The sequence below is a fragment of the Saccharomyces kudriavzevii genome (assembly GCF_947243775.1).
Source record: "Saccharomyces kudriavzevii IFO 1802 strain IFO1802 genome assembly, chromosome: 7".
Lineage (NCBI taxonomy): Eukaryota > Fungi > Ascomycota > Saccharomycetes > Saccharomycetales > Saccharomycetaceae > Saccharomyces > Saccharomyces kudriavzevii.
In genome coordinates, this window is record NC_079278.1 from 990,138 (window position 1) to 1,014,283 (window position 24,146).

General features: G+C 41.2%; 11 protein-coding genes across 11 annotated transcripts; 6 read left to right on the plus strand and 5 right to left on the minus strand.

Moving 5' to 3' along the window:
- Nucleotides 1-102: 102 nt before the first annotated feature.
- SDA1 (Sda1p) lies at nucleotides 103-2,412 on the minus strand (the record flags this gene model as incomplete). Its single annotated transcript, XM_056228267.1, has 1 exon — nucleotides 103-2,412. The coding sequence occupies one exon, from the start codon at nucleotides 2,410-2,412 to the stop codon at nucleotides 103-105; it is 2,310 nt and encodes a 769-aa protein (XP_056088006.1).
- Nucleotides 2,413-2,826: 414 nt separating this feature from the next.
- Nucleotides 2,827-4,620, minus strand: BRF1 (transcription factor TFIIIB subunit BRF1; the record flags this gene model as incomplete). Its single annotated transcript, XM_056228268.1, has 1 exon — nucleotides 2,827-4,620. One exon carries the CDS (start codon nucleotides 4,618-4,620, stop codon nucleotides 2,827-2,829), a length of 1,794 nt encoding a protein of 597 aa, XP_056088007.1.
- A 712-nt stretch (nucleotides 4,621-5,332) lies between these two features.
- Nucleotides 5,333-6,055, plus strand: CPD1 (2',3'-cyclic-nucleotide 3'-phosphodiesterase; the record flags this gene model as incomplete). Its single annotated transcript, XM_056228269.1, has 1 exon — nucleotides 5,333-6,055. One exon carries the CDS (start codon nucleotides 5,333-5,335, stop codon nucleotides 6,053-6,055), a length of 723 nt encoding a protein of 240 aa, XP_056088008.1.
- Nucleotides 6,056-6,320: 265 nt separating this feature from the next.
- Nucleotides 6,321-7,088, plus strand: SOL4 (6-phosphogluconolactonase SOL4; the record flags this gene model as incomplete). The annotated part of the gene is made up of 1 exon (XM_056228272.1): nucleotides 6,321-7,088. The coding sequence occupies one exon, from the start codon at nucleotides 6,321-6,323 to the stop codon at nucleotides 7,086-7,088; it is 768 nt and encodes a 255-aa protein (XP_056088009.1).
- Nucleotides 7,089-8,429: 1,341 nt separating this feature from the next.
- Nucleotides 8,430-9,788, plus strand: MGA1 (Mga1p; the record flags this gene model as incomplete). Its single annotated transcript, XM_056228273.1, has 1 exon — nucleotides 8,430-9,788. One exon carries the CDS (start codon nucleotides 8,430-8,432, stop codon nucleotides 9,786-9,788), a length of 1,359 nt encoding a protein of 452 aa, XP_056088010.1.
- A 1,584-nt stretch (nucleotides 9,789-11,372) lies between these two features.
- RIE1 (Rie1p) lies at nucleotides 11,373-13,712 on the minus strand (the record flags this gene model as incomplete). The annotated part of the gene is made up of 1 exon (XM_056228274.1): nucleotides 11,373-13,712. One exon carries the CDS (start codon nucleotides 13,710-13,712, stop codon nucleotides 11,373-11,375), a length of 2,340 nt encoding a protein of 779 aa, XP_056088011.1.
- Nucleotides 13,713-15,864: 2,152 nt separating this feature from the next.
- Nucleotides 15,865-16,440, plus strand: NOP19 (Nop19p; the record flags this gene model as incomplete). Its single annotated transcript, XM_056228275.1, has 1 exon — nucleotides 15,865-16,440. The coding sequence occupies one exon, from the start codon at nucleotides 15,865-15,867 to the stop codon at nucleotides 16,438-16,440; it is 576 nt and encodes a 191-aa protein (XP_056088012.1).
- A 559-nt stretch (nucleotides 16,441-16,999) lies between these two features.
- On the plus strand, nucleotides 17,000-18,319 carry GCN5 (histone acetyltransferase GCN5; the record flags this gene model as incomplete). The annotated part of the gene is made up of 1 exon (XM_056228276.1): nucleotides 17,000-18,319. The coding sequence occupies one exon, from the start codon at nucleotides 17,000-17,002 to the stop codon at nucleotides 18,317-18,319; it is 1,320 nt and encodes a 439-aa protein (XP_056088013.1).
- A 166-nt stretch (nucleotides 18,320-18,485) lies between these two features.
- On the minus strand, nucleotides 18,486-19,268 carry PUP2 (proteasome core particle subunit alpha 5; the record flags this gene model as incomplete). The annotated part of the gene is made up of 1 exon (XM_056228277.1): nucleotides 18,486-19,268. The coding sequence occupies one exon, from the start codon at nucleotides 19,266-19,268 to the stop codon at nucleotides 18,486-18,488; it is 783 nt and encodes a 260-aa protein (XP_056088014.1).
- Nucleotides 19,269-20,915: 1,647 nt separating this feature from the next.
- Nucleotides 20,916-22,229, plus strand: ENO1 (phosphopyruvate hydratase ENO1; the record flags this gene model as incomplete). The annotated part of the gene is made up of 1 exon (XM_056228278.1): nucleotides 20,916-22,229. One exon carries the CDS (start codon nucleotides 20,916-20,918, stop codon nucleotides 22,227-22,229), a length of 1,314 nt encoding a protein of 437 aa, XP_056088015.1.
- Nucleotides 22,230-22,636: 407 nt separating this feature from the next.
- COQ6 (putative N,N-dimethylaniline monooxygenase COQ6) lies at nucleotides 22,637-24,076 on the minus strand (the record flags this gene model as incomplete). Its single annotated transcript, XM_056228279.1, has 1 exon — nucleotides 22,637-24,076. The coding sequence occupies one exon, from the start codon at nucleotides 24,074-24,076 to the stop codon at nucleotides 22,637-22,639; it is 1,440 nt and encodes a 479-aa protein (XP_056088016.1).
- Between the last annotated feature and the right edge of the window lie 70 nt (nucleotides 24,077-24,146).

Consider the following 24,146-nt stretch of genomic DNA (forward strand, 5'->3'; position numbering starts at 1 on the left):
GTATACTCCATTCATAATGAGCATGTCCTTGTACAATATGAGAAATTGAATATATCTGTATATGTGTATGTATATATGAATATGGCCCCAATGAGGAGATGTTTAGTGTCCCTTCTTCTTTTGTTTTGTGATGTGTGCACGTAACACTTTTTGTTTGTCTCGCAGAGACATCTTTTGTTTACCTCTAACAGACCTCTTGTGAATAGACATAACAAAATTCTTTCTTCTTTCCTTTTCTCTGTTAGTGGTGGAATGAACGTTGTCACGTTTACCACGTCTGCTACCATATTTGTCTCTACCTTCACGACCTTCCAGCACTTTCTGCAATCTTTCTTCACGTGACTGTTTATATCTGATAGGACCGGTTAGTGTATTTGAATCGACTAGATCTTCACGTTTATCTTGCTTGTGGATACCCATGATTTCAGCAACACTTTCCTCATTGCGCAATTCTTGTAACTTAGCGAAATCAGCAGGGGTCAAAATACGTGTGGAGGCAAATTCACGGAATGCAGCTTCAGAATCTATGTCTTTATTTTCTTGATCCTTCGCTACTTTAGTCCCCTCATCATCATCACTTAATTCCAGATCTGAATCTGGTTCCTTATCTTTGTCAGCAGCGTTGTTCTTTTCGTCGTCGCTATCTTCCATATCAACATCGTATTCTTTGTCACTATCCATAGAGACCCATTCACCATCTACATCATCCTCTTTACTGCCATCGTCTACCTCCCAACTGGCATAAGCGCCTTCATTTTCACTTCCTTCACCATGTTGTTTCTTCCATTTGGCCAACAACTCAATACCAGCAATCCCATGAACGCTATTTTCAACACCAAATTGCGGTCTTTTGGAATCCCTACCTTCTTTCTTAGCTCCTTGGACTTCTATGGCGGCATTCTTACCACGATCTTTCTTCTTCAGCATTTCCGGCGCGACGTCCCTATACAACGCTATCAATGACTTGGCGGCCATATTAACACCCTTTGCTTTAGACCCCTTGTACTCTACCAAATCTTGTAGCAAGGTTTCATCGATGGATAATGGTGCACGAGAACATATTTCCCTGATGGTATTAATACCAGCAGCAGCAACTTCATTAGCGACACCATCTGATACGAACTCGTCGGCAATTTTTCTAACCATGACATTTATAACGTCAGGGGGGATAAGATCGTGACATGCTTGAGCACATGCTGACATAATTCTGGTAACATCCCTTTGCTTCGGAGTTAGATATTTTAGGAAAAATGTATAAATGCCTAAAACAATCAACTTATGCGTACCAATCAACCTTGAAAGCAATTGCATCAAGAATATCTTTTGTTCCATGTCAAATTTGTTCTTCGTTTTACCTGAAAGATGCTCCTTGAATAATTTTTCAGCGAACCCCTGTGGATCTCTTAGAAGATGAATAGCACTGAAGTTTAAATAACCTTGAGGGGCGCCAGGACCATTTTTCTTCTTCTTCTTAACAGTCTTTATGGCATTTTCTAGCTTTTTACCACGTCTGCCACTTTTTTTATTGACTTGCATCTTATGCCTCAATGCATCCAAATCAAATCCATCCTCATCTTCTGACTTTTCTTCAAAATTCTCTTCACGCTCTTTATCAGCATCTAAGAAAAACATCGCACCAGACATAGCAATCTTAACATCCTGGTGTAATGCGGCCTGGGTCATGATTTCTACAGTTCTTGAATCATCCCAAATACCACGTCTCCAGAGCTCTCTAGTCAATTTGGTAGCCCAGATACCTTGAGAATCAGGCTTATCTAGCAGATTGAAGCAAACGGCCTGCGTAGATTTGTTTAACTTCTGGTTCTTACCATTAGTATTACAATTCTTCAGTAGAGAAATCAAATTCGTATAAATGATTTTTCTCAATTCCTTAGCGTGCGAATTAGCGCCAAGCGAATTACCATGAGAAGAGTAAGCCACTAATAACGGAAATAAGCTTTGAATCAATTCTTCAGCAGTAATAACGTCTTTATTTCTCAGCATTGTTAAACAACTCAAGATTTTTTCTTTCAATTCGAATGGCAAGGACTTATGGTGTTCCAGTAGGAGCTGTTTTAACTCAGACGGAAAATTTGCCGTCTCACGTGGGAAACATGAACAAACTTGAGATACGAAACCAACCAATTCAATAAGCTGAGAGGTGGAAGTGCTCATGGTGGTACCATTAGTACCAGCCATTGTAGACGAACCATTTCCCAGATCTAGCCCATTAGTAGCAGCGGCGGTATCGCCTCCAGTGAGACCATTCAGCAGAAATATATCCCTTAAGGATTCATAGTGCGCATATTGTTGAAGAAATTCCTCTTGATAGGACTCTGGATCACGTTTCACCAAATTCTGTAAAAGAATGATATTTGTTGGGAGCATAGCAGCCCTACTTCTTCTACCCATTGTTGATATTTTGTATTGGTGTAATCAGTCCCTTTTATAATTCACTATTCAATACCAATTCTTTAAAAGATTAGGCGAGTGTATCTGCTGGGTATACAATGTCTATTTGCGATGAGATAGATAGGTTTAAAATTTTCACTTAGCCGAGCAACAAGAAAAAAGAAAGAAAAAAAATTTAAAATTAAGACGGTTCATCTCTTACCCGACCTTGAATGTGACTTCATTTGTAATTAATGATACTTTGAAATTCTAAATTTATTTGGTTTGTACATAATGAATAACTAAATCGTCTTCCTGAATTTTTTTTCCACCCTCATTTGACATATCCTGGTCCATAGCAGTAAGAATATGAAGTCGCGGTTGCTGCTTGGTTTCACTTTTACCTCTGTTTTGGCTTTTTTTTCCAGCAATTGGTCACCTAAACAAACCATCGATAGCATCATAGTTAATCTTTTTAGAGAAACTTGCCTTTTGTAACATGTTTTTGACGCTATCTGCAGTGGTGAAATCACCATTTTCTTCAGCTGCTTTCAATGCAGCATGCAAACCTGATTTGTCTTGCAAGTCTGACATCAATCCGATAGCCGCTGCTGCGTCCACAGATTTTGTAGGCTCGTTATTTCTAGTATTATTCCTACGTCTCGTGCGTTTCTTTTTTACTGAGGTGTTGCCGGTAGCAATGTCGGCTTCTTGCTTCAATCTTTTACTCTCTTGTTCAAGTAAAAAATCTGCATTCAAACCGACCCAAATTCTCTCCTTCAGCTTAGAGGCCTCTTCATTCAACAAATGAGCATTTAACTCTTCATCATCAACATCCCCTAGGTTGTCGGGATCGTCACTAACTTTCGACAGGTAAGCATTCGTTGTAGGCAACAAATGCAAATTGCGAGGACGGTGTGGGTCCGTTTCTAGGGAATAGCCATCAATGGCATCTTGAAAATGGCCAGCTTCATTTTGCTCATCTTCTCTGGTTGTTTTCGTCTTTGACCTCTTATTTTTTTGTTTACTTTCTTTCACCTCATCCTGTTCTCCATCTTCTTCTCGTTCTTCCCCGGTAACAGTTCCAGAAATGTTGCGTTTACCACTTTCATTTTCAAAATCTTCGTGATGTATATTCTCGCTATCTATGCCATTAGTGGCCTTAATTCTCTCTACGACACGAGCCCTCCTCTCCGAAAACTGTTTCAAGTAGAACAGAACTTCTTTGGAAGATAGCTCTTGTTCTCCCAAAACTTGTGTCAATATCGGATTTTTATTTAATGCTTCTTCACTGGTTTGAAACATTTCTTCCTTGTCTAGAGTATCTTTTATTTTTTTTTCCTTCTTTCTATTCTTCACAAAGGAAGGAGGTCTAGCTTCACCATCTTCCACATCATTTTCTCTGAAATCTTGAACGGAAAGCTTTGCAGCTTTTGTGTTTTTGAACTCGTTCAACCGCTGCTGCAAAGTTTCCTCAGCAACATGCGAAACCGCCACAACTTCCGTGTGGGTTCTTCTTAAATTATTCATTCTGCACGCTAGTAGAATACATGCCCCAGCAATACCTGCAGGCCTACGTCCTTCAAACATCCAGTCTTTCGACATCCTTTGGGCCAATTTCACGGCATCTTTAACAACCTTAATCTTTTTATCAGCAAGATCTAGTTTTTCAGCGAAATGCTGGATAAATAAAGAAGGGTCTGCTAACGGCAATTCTGTAATGTGCAGTTTTTTCACCATTTTCAAAAATGTAGCACCGATAGAATACACACTCACTTGCAATCTTGATGAAAAGTCAATCAGCATATGATGGGTCTTTTCCTTTCTACAGGCCACATAAAGACAGGAAGCAATAACATTTTGGGATCGACGACCCTGCACAAAATTATTAGCCAACGCAAGTTTATACCACTGGAAGGCGGCATCGGTTATATATTCCGGAATATGTAATGCGTAAGAAACCGCACGTAACTTTCTTCTTGCGTTATTTAGAGTAGCCTCCCTAGATTCCAGAGCACTGGAGCCACCAAACGAGGCATGACTTTGACCGGCACCGATAAAGGAACCTTGAACGACAGCAGCACCTGCACTGCTCTCCCCAAATGTTACTTCGGAAACGATAGGGTTGTCTTCTGAAACAACACCACAGGCCTTACAAACCAAATCATTATTAGCGTTAGAGAGATCTCTTTCAAACTCTGTTCCGTGACAGCTCTTACACACTGGCATTGGTACGGAGTTACAGATTTCTTTCTTCCTATTTGTGTTCACTAATGAGAGTGAACTTGATCAACCTGGGTATATCATTTTTTTTTTGTTTTTTTTTACATCTATTGCTTCGCGAAAACCTAAAACAATAACATAACAAGGGCATCTCAAAATCAATAGTTAGTTAGCATCGCATGAGTCGATTTGGGATCAGCGGGAATTAGCTTTACTGCAAGGTCTCTGTTGATAAGGAGGAGGGGAGGAAATGTGCTTTTCTTGAGAATTACATTCCCGGAACTTGATGTACCTTTTTTTTTACGTTCAAGAGTGTTTATAGCCTATCTAAACAGGAGCAAGTTCTCCGTACTTCAAGCGTTTCATCAAACTCTTACGAACCAGCGCATGCGGGAGGCGTGGTTTACCTGACTCGGATGTTCGCAAATGTTTTTCTCTCTTTCTCTCTCATCTCAGTAGTATTGTAGCTTGATCGAGTACTGGCCGGGGTATTTTTTTTTAGGTTAGATCCGATGGAGAAGTGATGGCAAGTGAAGTTCAATAAGAACCCGACACATCGTTGGGGACAGAAACAGCCAAGACATTATTTAAAGTTGACATTGAGACGCAACTGCTTGATTGCATTATTTCTCTCACTCATTTGATTGCGAATCGCATTTATCCTTGACAAGAGAGATCATAGGTAATATCCATTTACTAGTATCAAAATAAATATAAAATGGCAATTGCTTTATGGTACTGTCCGCCGCAGGGTTCAGTTGCTTACGAGACAATACAGATGCTCATATTTTCGTTTCAGACGCTGTTTCCGGATTCGCCAGTCTTTGAACCTCATGTAACAATAACATCACACTTGGTGTGCAACGGCAGAGATGATGTTAACAAGATCCTAACTTCATGTGTCGCTGCCATTCAGTCTATAAAGTCTCATCAAAGTAACGCAAAAAAAGGGCACAAGAGACAGGCATCCCACACTACCACAGCCCCTCTAGTATCGTTTAATGGATGCAGTGTGGGTAAACGATACTTCAAGAAAATCGTACTAGAGTGCAGCAAGAATAAAATCCTTTATGGAATTGCACAAATCATGAGAGAGATGTACGTAGAGATCGATCTTGAAACAAGAAGTAGCCGCGCTGCTACTTGGGTGCACGAAGAGTTCCATCCGCACGTTTCATTACTATATTCAGACATCCATCCAGTGAGTCAGGCTTCATTGCGGGTTGTTCAACAAAGAATCGAAGATGCCTTGGACGTGCAACTGCTTCCAAGAGAGAAAAATAAGGGTTCTGGAAACGCAGATGGGTCTAACGAAGTGCAAGCCAGGTGGGATTTTGATGTATCTTCATCGCTGTCTTGGAATATTCCAGGGACGTTCAAGGTGGTAAACTGCGTGGGTCGCACTGAAGACTGGGAAGTACTTGGACGAGTGGACGTTTAAGGGCACGTGTATGGATTGTGTAGGTAAATATATAGCAGGTTTTACAAGCTTGTTAATACTAAAAAATGTTCTAGTTAGAGATTTACTACTATTTGCTTGCCTTTGCAAGGGATAGAAAAATCCCTTGAAAAAAACCCCCCTAAGTAGCGAAAACTGCGGGATCTACGGTATATAAGAGATGAGGAAGACAAATCTGCGGTGCATAGGAAAGTTTGGCTGCATGCGATGCCCTTCTTCAAGTAAACATATCGATTTGAAAAGGATAATGGTAAAACTAGAACGGTTTAGCGAAGAGAAGGCATTGGTGCACGAGTTTGGTAAGTATATCCTTGAGAAGCAAGACTCGGCGTTAGCGGATAACGCCGATGCTGTATTCAATATAGCTATTAGTGGAGGTTCGATGAACCAAGCTTTATACGAAGGTTTGGTAAATGACAAAGACATCTTCCCGCACATCAAATGGCCACAGTGGAGAATCTTTTTCTGCGACGAAAGATTAGTCCCCTTTGAAGACCCTCAGAGCAACTATGGACAGTTCAAAAAAATTGTTTTGGACCCACTAGTGCACCAAGGTGACCAATTGAACCTAGGACCCACCGTATATACAATTAACGAGTCATTAATTGGTGGTGGTGAAACGGCAAATAAGAAGATCGCAGAAGAGTACGCTTCTTTGCTACCGGCATCGTTCGACTTAATCTTACTCGGATGCGGCGATGACGGACACACATGTTCGTTGTTCCCCGGAGTAGAATACAACTATCTTGTCGAGGAAATGGCCCGCAAAGTCTTATGGTGCTATAACTCGCCCAAGCCGCCCAAAGACAGAATCACTTTTACGCTGGCCGTGGTTGCGGACGCCAAAAATGTCGCCTTCCTCGTTAAGGGACCCTCCAAGAAGGCGATCATGCATGACGTATTGATTGTAAAGAACAGCGAGCTACCTAGCGTGTTGGTCAATGAAATAGTGGGAGCCAAAGTCACATGGTTTCTCGATGATACAGCAGGCGCATTAATCCCGCAGAACTGCTAGTCATGCTCCCTCGTTGAACGTAACTAGATTCTGTAATCACAACATCCTGTAACCGCAACAGACAACAACCTTAATCTACATTACATAATAATAAGTAACTAATAACTCTTCTTCTCCACAGTGCGTGGACCGAAGCTTGCTCCAAACTATAACTCTATTCTTCTAGAAGGACTGATGACGGGATAGGAAAGGGATGCCAAAGGCAAAAACTCAACCTTAAAAGTTCCGTAAGCAAGCGAGCCCCCCTTTCCCCCCTCCGAGATTGCGTAGCCTATAAAACACCATTCATTTGACAAAGCAGTCAATACGCGTTAATCTCATTAATTTGACTCGGACGCACCTGCACAAACAGCGCTAACGGAAACATTTCCACGGGGATAAGAAAAAAGGGACAGAACAAGGTTTCTACCGAGCACATGAAATATAAAATTGCTTCGGGCTGGCTGCATGGAAGGGACAGTAAGCCCCTTTATCATAACCAGCGCAGTCCTGCTCGGCCGAGAATGGATCTGGCCCGCCCCAGAAGTTTCCTGGCCCCAGACTGGAGAGTGGCACCGGCGGCGAAGCGAAAAGTTTCCTAAGGCAAAATAAGCAATATTAGCCACGCCGGTAATTCCTCCTCCCTTGCTCTGCCCCTGGCCGTGCCCCCTTGTACTTTTCTGGGTGGACGGAATACTCCGCGGGCCGTGCGAGAAGAGCCTGCGCATGAATCTGTGCGTCAATGTCGGGCAAGCGGACTTAGCACCGACGGACCGTTTGGCTTGGGCTCGCGGTGGCTGCGAGATTTGCAGATTAGTGCATATCTACGCCTACGTATGACGTGAAGCGATCCGCCCTGAGCAACTTGTCACGTATATTGACATTGAATCTCTGCCCCCATATCTCTGTGGCCGCTGCCTTCTGCGCTGGTTTGGTGCAATCTTTCTTTTTTGTCTTTGAAACATTTAAGCTTTTTTTCGAGAAGAAAAAGGAGGAACCGAAAAAAAAAAATCTCCACTTGTTCGCCCGTAGCACAGCGGATAGAAGGCAGAAGATACCCATATCGAAGGAAAAAATACAAACTTATCACGTTTAGGGTAATCATTAACGTTGAAGCAATCACGTAGTGAATTGCTCGAAGTTTTCCATGCTTTCCTTTCGGTTGCGTCTTTCTTCCCTTGGGGGGGGTTATCTTGATACGTCGCAGCTTTATTGCTTCTTCAATATATATATATATATATTAATATTAACCGGCCATTATCATTATCTAACCACGTTGGTGCGCTTGGACTGAACAACCGTTAGCACTACATTTGACGCCCTCCCACTCAAAGAAAGAACAACTAGAGAACCGGCGGCCACATGCAACCTAAAACTTTCGTTCACCAGCTCCATTCAATTCTTTTAGAACCGGAAGTGAACAAATGGATATACTGGTCTTCGACGGATAACGTGGTTTTCTTTCTCAAACCATACGACCCTAATTTTAGTACGCAAGTTTTGAAACGCTATTTCAAACATGGAAATGTCAATAGTTTCGTTCGTCAATTGCACATGTACGGGTTCCATAAACTATCACATCCTTCCCCTGAACAAGCTTCCGCCAGCAATGGCAACGCTAAGGAACTTGTTGAATGGAAATTTACTCACCCTTCTGGGTTCTTCTTCAAGGAGGCCAACGCCGGCATCTTGAACAAGATTCAAAGGAAGAGTACTGGTGTAGGAAAAGATGGCAAGAGAAAAAATATTCTGTCTCCAATATCTGTCAGTTATGTTGATGCTTCAAGATTAAATGTACTCTCCCAGCAATCCGTGGCCGCAACCTCAAGAGACCCCCGGAACGTGTTCGTGGGCAATACCCCTCTTAATCACTCATTATCGCAGAGCCCACAGCATATCAATTTACAGCAGCCACAGCCACAGAATAGCGGGCCCTATCTCATATCTTCGCTACCTCCCCAGCAACCCACGGTCAATATAATGCGAAGGCAAAGTATCTCCGCAAGAATGATGAACTCTTACGATTATCCTAATCAATTTTCCGTCCAAGATGGTATAGTACAACCACAGCAGCCCCAGCAAGTGATTTCTTCGCAAGCATTATCTGGCCCACCTATGAAGAAATCGCGAACACTATCGTCAGCAGATGATCTAAAGGCAGCGTCTTTGCCCATCGTCAATTACCCAATGCCATATCACCCGGGATCTTTCACACAACAGCAGCTTCCTACTATCCCGCCATATTCGTCCTATTCTACCCCATTCCCTTCGATAATGAACTCTCTTTCTAATTCTGCTTCTAATTCACCCTCTTCGGGAGTTTGTAACAATAATGTAACACTACCCCAAAAAAATGATGTAAGTGAAAGGCAAGCAATGGATGCCCATATACAAACGCTGAAGAACTCTCTTTCTACAATCACCGATCTGGTAGAAAAACATATTATTGGCCCACATCAAGATAACGGCAAAACTCAGACAAGTGATGCCTTGAAGAAAGATCTTCGAACGAGCTTGTCCCTTCTACAGAATTCTAAAGAGGAGGTATCACAACTAGAAAATAAATGGATATCCATACAATCCTTGAAAACAACTCCTTTACCCTTGCAAGAAACTACAAATACATCCTCAGTCCTAACTCCTATGACCTCCAGCATCACTCCTAAAAGTATGCCCATTATCACCAGAGGTGAAATCGTGAACAAACCAACATCTTTCTGAACTGAGTCGCCCGGATATATTACTATCAAGTATAATGTTTGAGGCTCGCTAAAACTATCAATGAACAGCCAGCAAACGCAGAGAAAAGCGGAACATTCTCTATACTTTTGCATAATTAGATACAAGTGAAAGAATGTATACATATAAGAAACAGAAAGAAAAAAACTTACAAGCTGTGCTTGTAGGTATAAATTTTTGATAGGCATTAACTCAACGTGAATTTGGTCTTTTTTTCTTTACCGCTGTATCTACCCTCCAATTTTTTTTTGGAAAAAACTTTAAAATTTTGAGAAGTGAGAAAGAGCAGCAGATCTCTAACAAGGATCCGCTTAGCGTTCCAACAAAAAAAAAGGAAAAAGAAACAATAATTTTGTTTCATCTATCCTTCTTTTCTTCGCTTTGCAATTTTTCTGGTCGTGCGCTTTCGACTTTTAAAGAAGGAGCAAACTTTAATAAACGTAATTGAATTATGCTTTTTCAGGCACTGTCGGGAGTTTGTTGCCACGTACTTCTCTTGTATGCAAGCGCTTGACTCCTCTTAATTCATTTCTGTTTTCTACCTAAAGATTTGGGACTTGGTAACTGTCTCTTGATACCTTCTTGCCTGCAACTTGGTGCCCCGTTTCGTCCTTCTGGGGGTTCCATTCCTGCTTTTCGGTCTTGCAACTGTTCGAGACGTACTCATAATCATGTTCTTTCTGAAGCTTCTTTCTAGAGGCTTTTTAGGTTGTCGTACATTTAAGGTTTTAAGATTAAATTATTAACACAGACGTGTTCTGAGAGAACTTTAACGGAGACGTAATTTCGTCAGTATTAGGATGGAAAACAGAGTACAAGAAAAATGCAGGAAAGCCGAAAATAGGATTGGAAAAAAAAAGGGGAACGAGGATGTGGGCGTTCAACGCCCTTTGTACAGTCTAGTAGCAAGTGGTCGTGATTTTAGGTCATTCTATTCCCCCTGTATCGGATTCTACGAAAGCTTAACGTCATACCGTAAGAGTAATTGATCAGTTCCACTGTCATACTAACTAAAGTTTTTTACAGGCACTGTATATTTATTACTGTAGGCGAGATGAGATTATGGAGGGAAATGTATGCTTGAGATCAGCTTGATCGCTGTCTTGGTGAATATTGCAAGAGATATCGCTTTTGATCGTAACGAGCCCCTTCGGAACTTTTACCGAGGAGACAATGGATACAAATGCGACGACTAAGCAAGCCCCTCCGATAATACTATCCGGCTGTTGCCGCCATAGTTTCCTTCGTTAAAAAATGCGGCAAAATATAATTTGAAGATGCCACCGGAAGCTGGCGGATTTTCTGAAAGTAGTTGCGGATCCTAAAAAATGAGCCCAAACCTTTAAAGTCATTTCTTTATCTGCATTTTAAGCATTCACCTTGAGAACCAACAAAATAATTAATAAACATTCTTGTGACATGAACTACCAATTTAAGTCTTAAAGGAATTAAAAAAAAAATGGCTGTAAAAGTATGAATAAAATAGATAGACACGTAAAAATATAAACTAATTCATAAAAGAGAGATTAGTAGTAGATAAAAGAAAAGTACCGAGTTTGATAAACTTTAGAAGTCCATAGAATAATCACCATTTGAAAATTCTTCTTCTTCGCCACCGTTAGCCGTTATAGGAATATGATTTGCCATCGAACTTTGTGGAGGCATCATGTAAGGTACCGGCGGCACTTGCGGAATGAAACCAAATGATGGGAACATCGGCATCATCCAATTGGGGTTATTTTGGTTTGCGTTTATCATGTTATAACTGTTCACGGCCTTCGCACCAGTATTACGATACTGCAGCGGCATGAAATAATTTTCTCTCGAGACTTGTTGTTGCGAGTGGTTCTGGCTCATGAGGGCGTTCATAAATTTCTTATTATACTTCGTTGAATACGTTTTATGATATTCATGATGCGGTTGGGAACCTTGGTAGTTTGAAGGATTATCTGTCTGAGGCTGCTCGTCGTCATCGCTTGAAGACAAATTGCCACGCTTTTGCGCAAATGAGACAGATAACACTTGATCTTTACCTACTTGATATCCATCTGTATTCAGGATGGCCTTAGCCGCATCTAATGGGCTTTCAAAAGAAACGAAACCGTAGCCTCTTGATGACCCCACCGGCAAGTCACTATCCGAGGAAGTATCATTTGATTGTTGACGGTATTTATTCTTGCTGCCGCCAACAGTGATGACTTTAACGCTGATTATTTCGCCGAAAGTTTTGTAGAATCCATATAAATCTTCATCTGTCCAAGACAGAGGAATGTGTTTGACGTAAAGGTTTGATTCTTGCTGGTTACTCATTGGTATAGGTAAGCTATAAGAGGTCGATGGGTATTGGTACATGTCATATTTGTTGCCCATAAACCTTGGTACACGTTGGCCACGGCCCTCGCTGAAAGATTCTCTTTGAGGGTAATAGAGGTCCATTTTCTCTGTCGCAGGAGTCGATCTTACGGAATCAAAATACCGCACATTGGCAGTATCATTATTGCTCCCATTTTTATTATTGGTGAAGTAGTATTTATCATAGGTGTAATTATTGTAATCATACATTGGATTATTGGCAAATTCCAAGCCTTCCATATCATTATGATTACTGATGGAAAACTGCTTGTCATGGCTATTGTGATTATTATAAACTTTATGTTGGACGGCTTTATTAACAACAAGTCTGTTTCCATGCCACATGTAACCATTGAATGTTTCAATGGCTGCTAGGGCTTGTTCGTGGTTGATAAGTTTGATAAAACCATAGCCCTTTAACATGTCTTCATCTTGGGCAGGTCCGTTTGCATTCAGGGAAAACTTGCTCGAATCTATAGACCCTTCATCATTAAAGCTGACGGAACTACTACTCCTCGTATTACTTCTCTTTGGGAAGTAATACGAAATAATGTCAAAGTCCGGAAAATTTCGAGATAGCTCCTTCTTAATCACATCTATGACTTCCTTTGGTGTAATCAAAGCCTCCTCTTTGTCGGGGTTATGGTAGGGCAAATTTCCGATAAAAAGACACCTGAAATTGTCGTCATTGTTATTTTCTTTAACGTGATCCCAGTGAATCCTCTCTCTTTCTTTCCTTTCAACATGGTAATTGATAAATAGCGTAGATCCATTTACCGTACTACCGTTAAGTTCTTTGATGCAAACTGAGGCTTGAGACCCCAATGGGTAAGAAAAGAAGCCGTATCCGTTAGTGTCCCCTTTCGTCTTGTCGTAGATCAATTTCATCGACGAAACCGGCCCATATTTTGAGAAGAGGAAACTCAGTTCGCCCATAGACAAGCCCTTTGCAATTCCACCGACAAAAATATTTCCAGGGTAAGTCAATGCATGCTTGTTTACTCCTATAGACCATTTGGCAATGTATTGTCCATTGCCTTCGCTTTTCAATAACTCAGACACATCTGCGCATGTGTTTTCTAAGGACTTTGGATACTTGAAGTGTGCTTGTAAGACGGCGTCGTATTTCCAATCGTCTCCTTGCTCGCTTTCTTCGTCAGACTTCTCGTATTCTTGAGTTCCATGCTCGAAAAGATAGGTATCTTTGTTTTCCTCGAGAATCTGCAGCCTTTTTACATCCGGAAGGAACTCATATGCTTCCGTATCAGCGTTGCTAACAGAGATACCTTTGTGATGCTGTATTGTGTCCATTATGTGATCAGCTATTGTGGACTTGCAGTGATCATTCTCGTCCTGCAGTTTCCACTTGATTCTTATAGTTAGTAGATTCGTATTGGCCAGTTGTTCCAGTTGTAGGCCCGTCGAAGTTTTCCTTTCACTTTTTAGTGATTGGCCTGCGCATTCTGCATTCGCAGTTGTTGATTGGCTGCAAATATCTGTATCCTCAGGGCCACTGGATATTATTCCGTCTAACGATTCTTCTGTAGTGGCCATGTCTAAAATTCCTGGTGGTGGCTTGATTATATTTCCACGTAACGTAACCTCAATTGTAGAAACTTATGGTTTTGGTTTTGGACCTTAATCGGGAGGCCTTATAAATTGTAATGTATAACGTTCTTAATTTCGTCACTCTTTTTTCAAAACAGTGAATAAATCAAAAAGTGCAGTGTTTAAACAAGATTCGTCCTTCAAAGTGTTCTCTACGTGTCAAATTTTAAGGGAAGCTTCTTATTGTGCTTGATATATATATAGCGCAGTAGTTGGCCAAGAAATTGTTACCATGAAAAAACGACTAACGGCAGGCGTTATGCACGGAAAGAGATCTACCAAATTGCGCCCAATAGGGAATCTCCGACTGATTTTTTGCCTTTTGGTCACCTACTCCCGGGAAGGACATAAATTGAATCAAGCGCCAATTTTATGTCTTCGGCTAGTAACCGGTCGGATCAGCGGGAGAGCCACCGTACACAACTGAACACCAAGGGTGTTGATTAATGGATCGCGTTCCATGAAATTCATCCGCATCCTAGTTTCATACAAACTAGGATAAGACATTAACCATCCAGTTCCTCTAGAACGCTCTAGAGATTATGTAACCCGTAGCCCCGTACATGATTAAATAATTTTCGGTTCCTTACCCCGTAACTACGAGTTGCGGTGTTTTCTTGGTTCTATCGGGGCAATAAGCAGGCGTAGTTTCGGGAATGTAAAAAATGTGCCTCCTTCCAATGGAAAATAGCTGAATCTCAGAACAGGATGGGCCGGAACACTATGCAAGCGCGTTCAGATCCTTGTCTTCACATATAATTATATTCCCTCCGGCTAGGAATCTTTTTTGTTTGCTCTCTTGGTTCCTTTTCTATTCTTTTCAGCCAGCATGAAGAAGGCGCAAAATACCTCTCGAAGGCCCTAAGGAGGAGAAGAAATCCGACCGCTCAGTTCAGTTTTATCTTCTGGAAAAGTTCGACGCCTAAGGCGGATATAGATACTGTTGTTGTTTTCTCATCTTCAAGATATTGATAGTGCCCTCTCTTCTTTTGTCGCACACGTTTTTGGACTTTGAAGAAATAGGCCACTTAAACGAACCCAAATTTGCGTATATGGTATTGTAAACAATCAAACTGACATCCCATATCGTGTCTTAAGGTGAGCGTATGCTATTGAATATGGTCCCGCGGAATGTATGAATGCCTCCAGATGAATAGCCGCCGTTACTTTTTATCCATCGTCGTAAGGTATATCAACACATTGAGGGATCCGAACAGTCGCGATTGAATCTATCCAGTCGGGAGATTGCTTATGTAGCTTCTTTATCTTGGTACCTTCGTTCTCGTTCTCTTATCGTAGAATTATATTGCCACCGTCTGCAGGAAAAATAAGGTAGCTAGACACCGAATGGGGAACACAAGATAATACCGGTTCCTCGTTCTGCATTCAGTAGCATCTAAAGGCCAGAGAAGTATTATGGCAGTATGTGGAGAAATTGCTTGTTTCTCGTAGTGATATCAAGGTATTTTGTTTTAGAAATTATTCGCGAACACTCAGAAGAAAATCCATGTCAAGAAAAGTGACTACAACGAATTCAACATCGCAAACCCTCTTTCATCGGGAAGCTACGGAGACGACACTTTCGTTGCTGGGAGCGTTTTGTGACTATTTGATTGTACAGGCATATCGTTGAAGGGTGATGTAAACCGGAGCAAGACCCTGCATTCCCCACAATTCCTCGGATATAATCAGGAAAAGGACATTAAACAAGCGGAAGTCATGCCTTTTGTTGCCGCCATCTCATTCGTGATTTTTCTAAAAGTGAACCTGTTTTCAAAAATTGTCACCCTTTGAGGCCTCTTTGTTACTAGACGTCTCGAGACCTTTTAAATTGTACCGGTCTTTCAATATTCCAAAAATGGCTGCCTCTTCAATTGTGGTTTTAAAGCTTTTTGTAGTAACATTTAGGCGCCATTTCTTCTCATAGTTTGGTTTGCCTCTGCGCTGCGACGCGGGTTATTTTCTTAGTGATGAGATTGGAAAAGTAAGAAGAGAAAAATTTAAGTTCATCTCATGGCAGAAATTACTCTCTTCCTGGAACTTCGAACATAGGCCGATATATACAGGATACTGCGCCGTCTTTTTGCAAAGTCTTGGAATGAGCAGGTCCAAGGAATATCAAGAGAGGCTTAACTTGCAAGCCAAACTTCAGTCGGCTTTTAGTAACAATACTGCTGCGGTTTTAGGCTGGTTGAAGGAATTAGAGGAAACCGATAGAAGTGAAGATCGTATCGACCCAGGGCATAGTAAACAATCAGATGATCACACGGAGTTGGAGGATAGCAAAAAGGCCTTTTTTGAACTTCCCGTCGTGCAGGTTGGATCAGGCCTACACTTTAGCGCGCAAGATGACGTTTCTACAAAAGAGGACATACATACGATTGGTGAGTTCATTGAGAGCGACAAAAAGTTAAGTTCATTGGCGAAGAAAAAGAAACGAAACGACCAGGGCCCACAACGTAATAATATGTACATGATAACTAAGGATGACACCAAGGCAATGGTTGCACTGAAAAGAAAAATGAGAAAAGGTGAAAGAGAAGGGGTGAGGAGAAAACATGAAGTGGCTACATATAGCATTGATGATGATGAAGATGTAGAGAGAATGCCACAGAAATCGACAAAAAAGACATTCGGTTTACTTTTCGACAAGAAAAAGAAAGCTCGCAAATAACATGAATGAATACCCATGGGAAGTAGCAAGCAGACCTGAGCTCTTCTCCTGTGATTTTCTGGACTTCGTTCCTTTCATTTGCCAGAAAGTCAATACTCAATCAACAATTCTACCGACGGATAACTTGCATACTAGCATAGTGAACATTTACGCAACAATTACAGGGGGCATGTACCAATTGTGGATTAAAGCAAGACATTTACAAAATTTCTCTTGACTAACGGCCATTGACATACTCAATTGAAAATGCGAAAAAAACATAATCCATCGGTAGTGCGTGAATATGTTAAGTAAGCCTTTTCAAATTTTTCAAGAAGCATAATAAACTAATTCTCGGGAATCTTGTGCAAATATTCGATAATCATGTATTTTAATACTATTCTTTTCCGTTTTTTCCGGAGCTTATGTTTATCATTCTATACGCTCCAGGATTTTTCAAATTCAAATAAACATTGTACGTAAATGTTTGATCGAGCATTAAATACCAAGAATTGGTATAGAGCAGACCGCGAACGGCCCAAAAGGTTTTCAGTTAGTTCAATCTTATATTTTGCATTAGATGGTAACAAAACACCAGATTAAAAAGGATCATTCAGATGAAGCTGCGACGGATCCAGAAGTGAAACGGGTGAAATTAGAAAACGATGTTGAGGAACCACGGTCTGAACAAGCTGGGCCCAATAGACAAGAAACCGCCAGCAAAGAGGATAAAGGAAGCTTTGAAAAAGAAACCGAACGGATTGGAGGATCTGAAGTGATTACAGATGTGGAGAAGGGAATTGTCAAATTTGAATTCGATGGTGTTGAATACACATTCAAAGAGAGACCCAGTGTCGTCGAGGAAAACGAAGGGAAAATTGAATTCAGGGTAGTAAATAATGATAATACTAAAGAGAATATGATGGTTCTCACAGGGTTAAAAAACATTTTTCAGAAGCAGCTACCAAAAATGCCCAAGGAATATATCGCCAGGTTGGTCTATGACCGAAGTCACCTCTCCATGGCTGTCATTAGGAAGCCATTGACGGTTGTAGGCGGCATAACATATAGACCCTTCGACAGAAGGGAATTTGCGGAAATTGTTTTCTGTGCCATCAGCTCCACAGAGCAGGTTCGTGGGTATGGTGCGCATCTAATGAACCACTTGAAGGACTATGTCCGGAATACCTCTAACATAAAATATTTTCTGACATACGCAGATAACTATGCCATTGGTTATTTCAAGAAGCAAGGTTTCACCAAAGAAATCACGCTGGAAAAAAGTATATGGATGGGGTATATCAAAGATTACGAAGGTGGTACGTTGATGCAATGTTCCATGTTACCAAGAATACGATATTTGGACGCGGGTAAAATTCTCTTGCTACAGGAGGCGGCACTACGAAGGAAAATAAGGGCAATTTCTAAATCGCATGTTGTGAGGCCTGGGCTAGAAGAATTCAAAGACTTAAACAACATCAAACCGATTGATCCGATGACAATTCCCGGTTTAAAAGAAGCCGGTTGGACTCCTGAAATGGATGCATTGGCGCAACGTCCCAAACGTGGTCCTCATGATGCAGCGATACAAAATATACTCACCGAACTCCAAAATCACGCAGCAGCCTGGCCTTTCTTACAACCCGTTAATAAAGAGGAAGTCCCTGATTACTATGATTTTATCAAAGAACCGATGGACTTGAGCACCATGGAAATCAAGTTAGAGAACAATAAATACCAAAAAATGGAAGATTTCATATACGATGCCAGACTGGTGTTCAACAATTGTCGAATGTACAATGGTGAGAATACATCATACTACAAGTATGCTAATAGGTTGGAGAAATTTTTCAACAATAAAGTGAAGGAAATTCCTGAATATTCTCATCTGATTGATTAATTTGGTGTGAGCGGTTTTTTTCTCTACTAGTTTTCGCAAAAATAACAGTACGATAATGATAGACAATTTAATTACTTGCAGATGTTCTGCTACTTTCTTCTATTTTGTAAAATGTTTTTTTTTATTTGTTAATGTGACGTTTGTATATATCTTTATGTAACTATATTTATGACATTTCAACATCCGCTTCTTCTGGACTCTCTGCAGCCTCCTTTTTCTTCAATTCTTTTATCAATTCAGCAGTCTTGTTATCGTCGTATATTTTAAATCCGTCTTCCTTTGTTATACAACTCAATTGCGCATTATTTTCATCGAGTTTTTCCTCCATCACTTGCTTTAGGATTTTTAGGATAAGAAGCTCAGCTTCTTTTAGAGATAAGGAGGAATGCCATTCGTTTAATAGCTCTGCTTGTGCACCTTCGGATCCAGAACCAATGGCCTTAGCATTGTAACGGTAGAAGGTTCCAGATGGTTCTGCATGAAAGAGTTGATAACCATCATCCGCATCATGACCAGCAATCAATAAGGCAACCCCAAATGGTCTAGACATTAGTCTTTCTTCACCGGAGGCACCTTCACCGAACCTTAGGGCAAGATCACAGACCGATTGTGTTAAGGATTCAACATTGATATCTTCATCATAGTATAGATTATGTGTTACTGCGGCGGTACGCGCGTGTTCAATCATAGAACGAGCATCTGCAGTGAGCCCACTCATTGCACAACCAATATGACGATCGATCTCCACAATTTTCTCAATAGAATCAGATTCTAACAATGGCGAAGTAGCACGCTTTTCCACACCTAATACAACACCCTCTTTCGTGGAAATTCCAATCGCGGTGGATCCTAGTTTGATTGCCTCCAAAGAATACTCAACTTGAAATAATCTACCTTCTGGAGAAAATGTGCTTACACCACGATCATATTCACTTCTAGTTAAGAACATCCCTGTTAATTATATTGGTCAATTGGTTTGTATTTTATTTGTATGCCACTCTTTCATTCAATTTGCCAATTTGTTCTTTTGCCACCGGTTTTAGTTTATAGTATAATAAATATCCTTGAAAGCTCGAATTGCAGAAAGTGATGTTCGTATTGAGTGATAATATATATGAACGATCAAAATTACAAAATAGTCCATGTCCATTTCATAGATCACATGCACAGAATTAACGTGTCTTGGCTGCCATTTCATATACTGAGAAACGACTTGGTTCTGAGTAACGCTTTCCAAATATACATCTCTAAATTTTCTTGTATTATTTTTTATGTTTTGAAGCAATTTCTATAAATTTATCACCCCCCCATAATTAAAGATCTAAAAAAATGCCCCGCTAGTATTCTTCCCGAAGCGAAAGATAAATGGAAGCAAGACTTTGGTTCACTCGGGATATGCTACGACCGCGACATGTTTATTGGAGAACACGATGCTTATTTCTGAACCAAATAATACCAAGAGGACGGCTAAAATTCATCTTGACAGACAAATACTTATGACAATACATATGGCTGACGGGACGGATATACACTGTATATGCGACCCCCGGGTAAACTGGCTTTCTACTTAACATTCTGAAACTGACCCTTAGCAGGCTTTTCGTAGCAGAGGACAGAAACCCATATTTTCAGAATTCCTTTAAATTCTATCTAGAACCGAACTATAGGAAGACGTCCACTGTGAACACATCACAAACATCGCGTTGCCATACGCAAAAACCTGATATATGCTACGGGACGACCGCAATTGTTGGATAATTTAAGCAGGTTACTGCATCGAAGCCGTCGAGCGTCCCCACTAATCAGATGCCGCATGTCGTAAACGCCTCCTGCACAATTGCAAACGCGATGTTCAATGGCTACCCAAATCTTCTCTTCGCGCATGCACGAGGGGTAAAGCGAGACAATAGAAAATGACTTTTATGGCGCCGGCACGTGCGATCATCGTGGCGGTTTTCTAGTGCGTACTTACTACATTGGGGAAATGTCACAAATTGTTGGATTGCCGCCGAACCAGCCCGACATCATTACTGACGCGGCAGCAAAGGGAGAAATATGTGACAAAAAGAAAAAAAATGCCGCTTCTGGCCGGGTAATTTGTAGGTCCGAGCTTCCACTAGGCCCGCCCACACACCGCTTCACGTGAACGCCCTCGCTTCACTACCAGAAAACCACCTTCCTTCCCCTTCCCCCGCCCCTGATAACGTCCACTAATTGAGCGATTACCTGAGCGGTATTCTTTTATTTTGCAGCATGAGACTTGCAGTATGCGCAGTATGCAGGTCTCAAGTAGTAACGTCTCAAGGTCAGAACTGTATGGAAAACTTGTCACCTCACCTAATTTTAGCTGGCCTACCTTGCAAGTGAAGAGCTCTCCGTGATCAACCTCAAAGGAGGCTCTCCCCCGGAAACTGGCCCTTTTTTAGCACACATGATCTTCAGGTATTCATCATATAAATAGCTTTTGCAAATCGCAATTCACATACATCTTTCGTCTTCTTCTTATTCTCCCTTATTTTACTCTTATATTCTTTACTTATAAGTCTTCTTACAAAACCAAGCAACTGCTTATTAACACACAAACACTATATTCAAAATGGCTGTCTCCAAAGTTTACGCTAGATCCGTCTACGACTCCCGTGGTAACCCAACTGTCGAAGTCGAATTAACCACCGAAAAGGGTGTTTTCAGATCCATTGTCCCATCCGGTGCCTCTACCGGTATTCATGAGGCCTTGGAAATGAGAGATGGTGACAAATCCATGTGGATGGGTCAGGGTGTTTTGCATGCTGTCAAGAACGTCAACGATGTCATTGCTCCAGCTTTCGTCAAGGCTAACCTAGATGTCAAGAACCAAAAAGCCGTCGATGACTTTTTGATTTCCTTGGACGGTACTGCCAACAAGTCCAAGTTGGGTGCTAACGCTATCTTGGGTGTTTCCTTGGCTGCCTCTAGAGCTGCTGCCGCTGAAAAGAACGTTCCATTGTACAAGCATTTGGCTGACTTGTCCAAGTCTAAGACTTCCCCATACGTTTTGCCAGTTCCATTTTTGAACGTCTTGAACGGTGGTTCCCACGCCGGTGGTGCTTTGGCTTTGCAAGAATTCATGATTGCTCCAACTGGTGCCAAGACCTTCGCTGAAGCTTTGAGAATTGGTTCCGAAGTTTACCACAACTTGAAGTCTTTGACCAAGAAGAGATACGGTGCCTCTGCCGGTAACGTCGGTGACGAAGGTGGTGTTGCTCCAAACATCCAAACTGCTGAAGAAGCTTTGGACTTGATTGTCGACGCCATCAAAGCCGCCGGTCACCACGGTAAGGTCCAGATCGGTTTGGACTGTGCCTCCTCTGAATTTTACAAGGACGGTAAGTACGACTTGGACTTCAAGAATCCAAACTCTGATAAATCCAAGTGGTTGTCTGGCCCTCAATTAGCTGACATGTACCACTCCTTGATGAAGAGATACCCAATTGTCTCCATTGAAGATCCATTTGCTGAAGATGACTGGGAAGCTTGGTCTCACTTTTTCAAGACCGCTGGTATTCAAATTGTTGCAGATGACTTGACTGTCACCAACCCAAAGAGAATTGCTACTGCTATCCAAAAGAAGGCTGCAGACGCTTTGTTGTTGAAGGTCAACCAAATCGGTACTTTGTCTGAATCCATCAAGGCTGCTCAAGACTCTTTTGCTGCCGGTTGGGGTGTCATGGTTTCCCACAGATCTGGTGAAACTGAAGACACTTTCATTGCTGACTTGGTTGTCGGTTTGAGAACTGGTCAAATCAAGACCGGTGCTCCAGCTAGATCCGAAAGATTGGCTAAGTTGAACCAATTGTTGAGAATCGAAGAAGAATTAGGTGACAACGCTGTCTTCGCTGGTGTCAACTTCCACCACGGTGACAAATTATAGAAAGGTTTCAATTAGGCCTTTTCAGCTAAAAAAAGACATTCTTTTTGTCATTTATTTCATTTTTTCTTAGAATAGTTTAGTTTATTCACTTTTATAGTCACGAATGTTTTATGAATCTATATAGGGTTTGCAATCAAGCATTTTTCATTTTTATGTTAAAAACAGTGCCAGTCTCTTATCTTCTTTCCACTGATGCGTTTAGTTTAGTTTATTCACTTTTATAGTCACGAATGTTTTATGAATCTATATAGGGTTTGCAATCAAGCATTTTTCATTTTTATGTTAAAAACAGTGCCAGTCTCTTATCTTCTTTCCACTGATGCGTTTTTGCTATCGTCGTTCATTCAATAATTGCATAAACAGTTGAAGAAAACAAAACTAATCTATTATTTCTACGTACATGTTCTTCATTTCTCATTCCCTCCTAATGTGTCAATAAGGACATTTTTAAGTGGGCCGATCTTGTTGGTCAAATTTAAGCCGAGTGTTCTCAAGGCTACCACAGGCGCGGAGTTCGTGTGATATAATTTGAATAATTTATCTGCAATCCCCAATAAAACATTATTAGATGGGTATCTTTCTGCCCAAAATGGCTCTAAACTCAATGAAGAACCAATGTCTAAACCTCTTTCCATTGCCTTTTCTAACGCGTACACTAAACCGTGAACGTCTGTTTGACCCATGTTCAGCCCTTGACCGGCGAGAGGATGTGTCGTATGAGCGGCATCCCCAACAAGGGCAATTCTATCAGTACAATAGCGATCAGCATGCGTCAATTTTAGTGGGAAACGTGCTCTTGTCTTATCTATTACACTAACCACTCTTGGTGGGTATATCTCGTCAATCTCTGAATCATCCTTTAGGGTAGCATATATTTCGTCTGTTCTGTACTTGACATCTTTTATCAATTTGTCTGTGTCCATAGAACCTTCTTCCAATAAACGATAATAATAGTTCATATCTGCGTCTTCCAAGACGAAGGCTGCATTGATGAGCGCAGTAAACGATTCTGGAGGTAATGATAACAACAGTTTCGATAAACGTTCGGAAGAACTCCAAACCAGGGTGGCGTTGTCCTCAGGCATAGGTAAGTGTGCAATAGGGCCAGTTGGCAAAAATCTTTGCCAACCTCTCAATTTAAAGGGAGGATACTCTAATTTCATACTGGCTACAACACCGTAGGCATTGTACATCCAACCCCTGGATTTGATTTGAGAAAAACGCCTGGTAGGAGAATTGAACCCATCTGCACCCACTAGTAATCTCGTCTTATACACTTCACCACTGGAAAGAGTGACCAAAGGCCAAGACAACGGGTCATTAGGGTCACTATGTTTGATATTGACGACCTTTGTATTATCGATAATATCAATTGAGTCCTTCTTTGGATCGTACTGCGAAATCCTGTTGTATAGGGAGGCCTGTATATTTATAATTTCAATCATGCAAAGCATAGAGTCTTTTGCAAGATCCAAAGTAGCTTTAGAGCAACCATCCGTGACGTAAAGTCCATCATAACTTTGGATTCTGTCGTGCATTAGGGTTGCTCCAGCAGTATTCTCTAAGAAGTGTATAGATCTTGGCGTAACGCTAACGACCCTATTTGTAAAGTAATCCGGGGGTGAACTATAAAAATTAGATAACTTGTCCTTTAGGTCCACCATATCGACCAAAGTTGTCTTTAAATCCTTCAATTGAGGGGAATTTTTAATCGATGCCGCCAAAGTTAGACCAGCTGGGCCACCGCCAACGATTAACACATCTGTTAATTTCGGAATGGGGGACTTGACTGTTGCCAAACCTCTAACCAATACACGTCGAGTAAGCATAGCCCTCGAAAATATCATCGCTTTATCTCCGAATGCAGCTTCACTATAAAAACAATTCGGACGACTGACTTAAAGGATATGTCCTCAC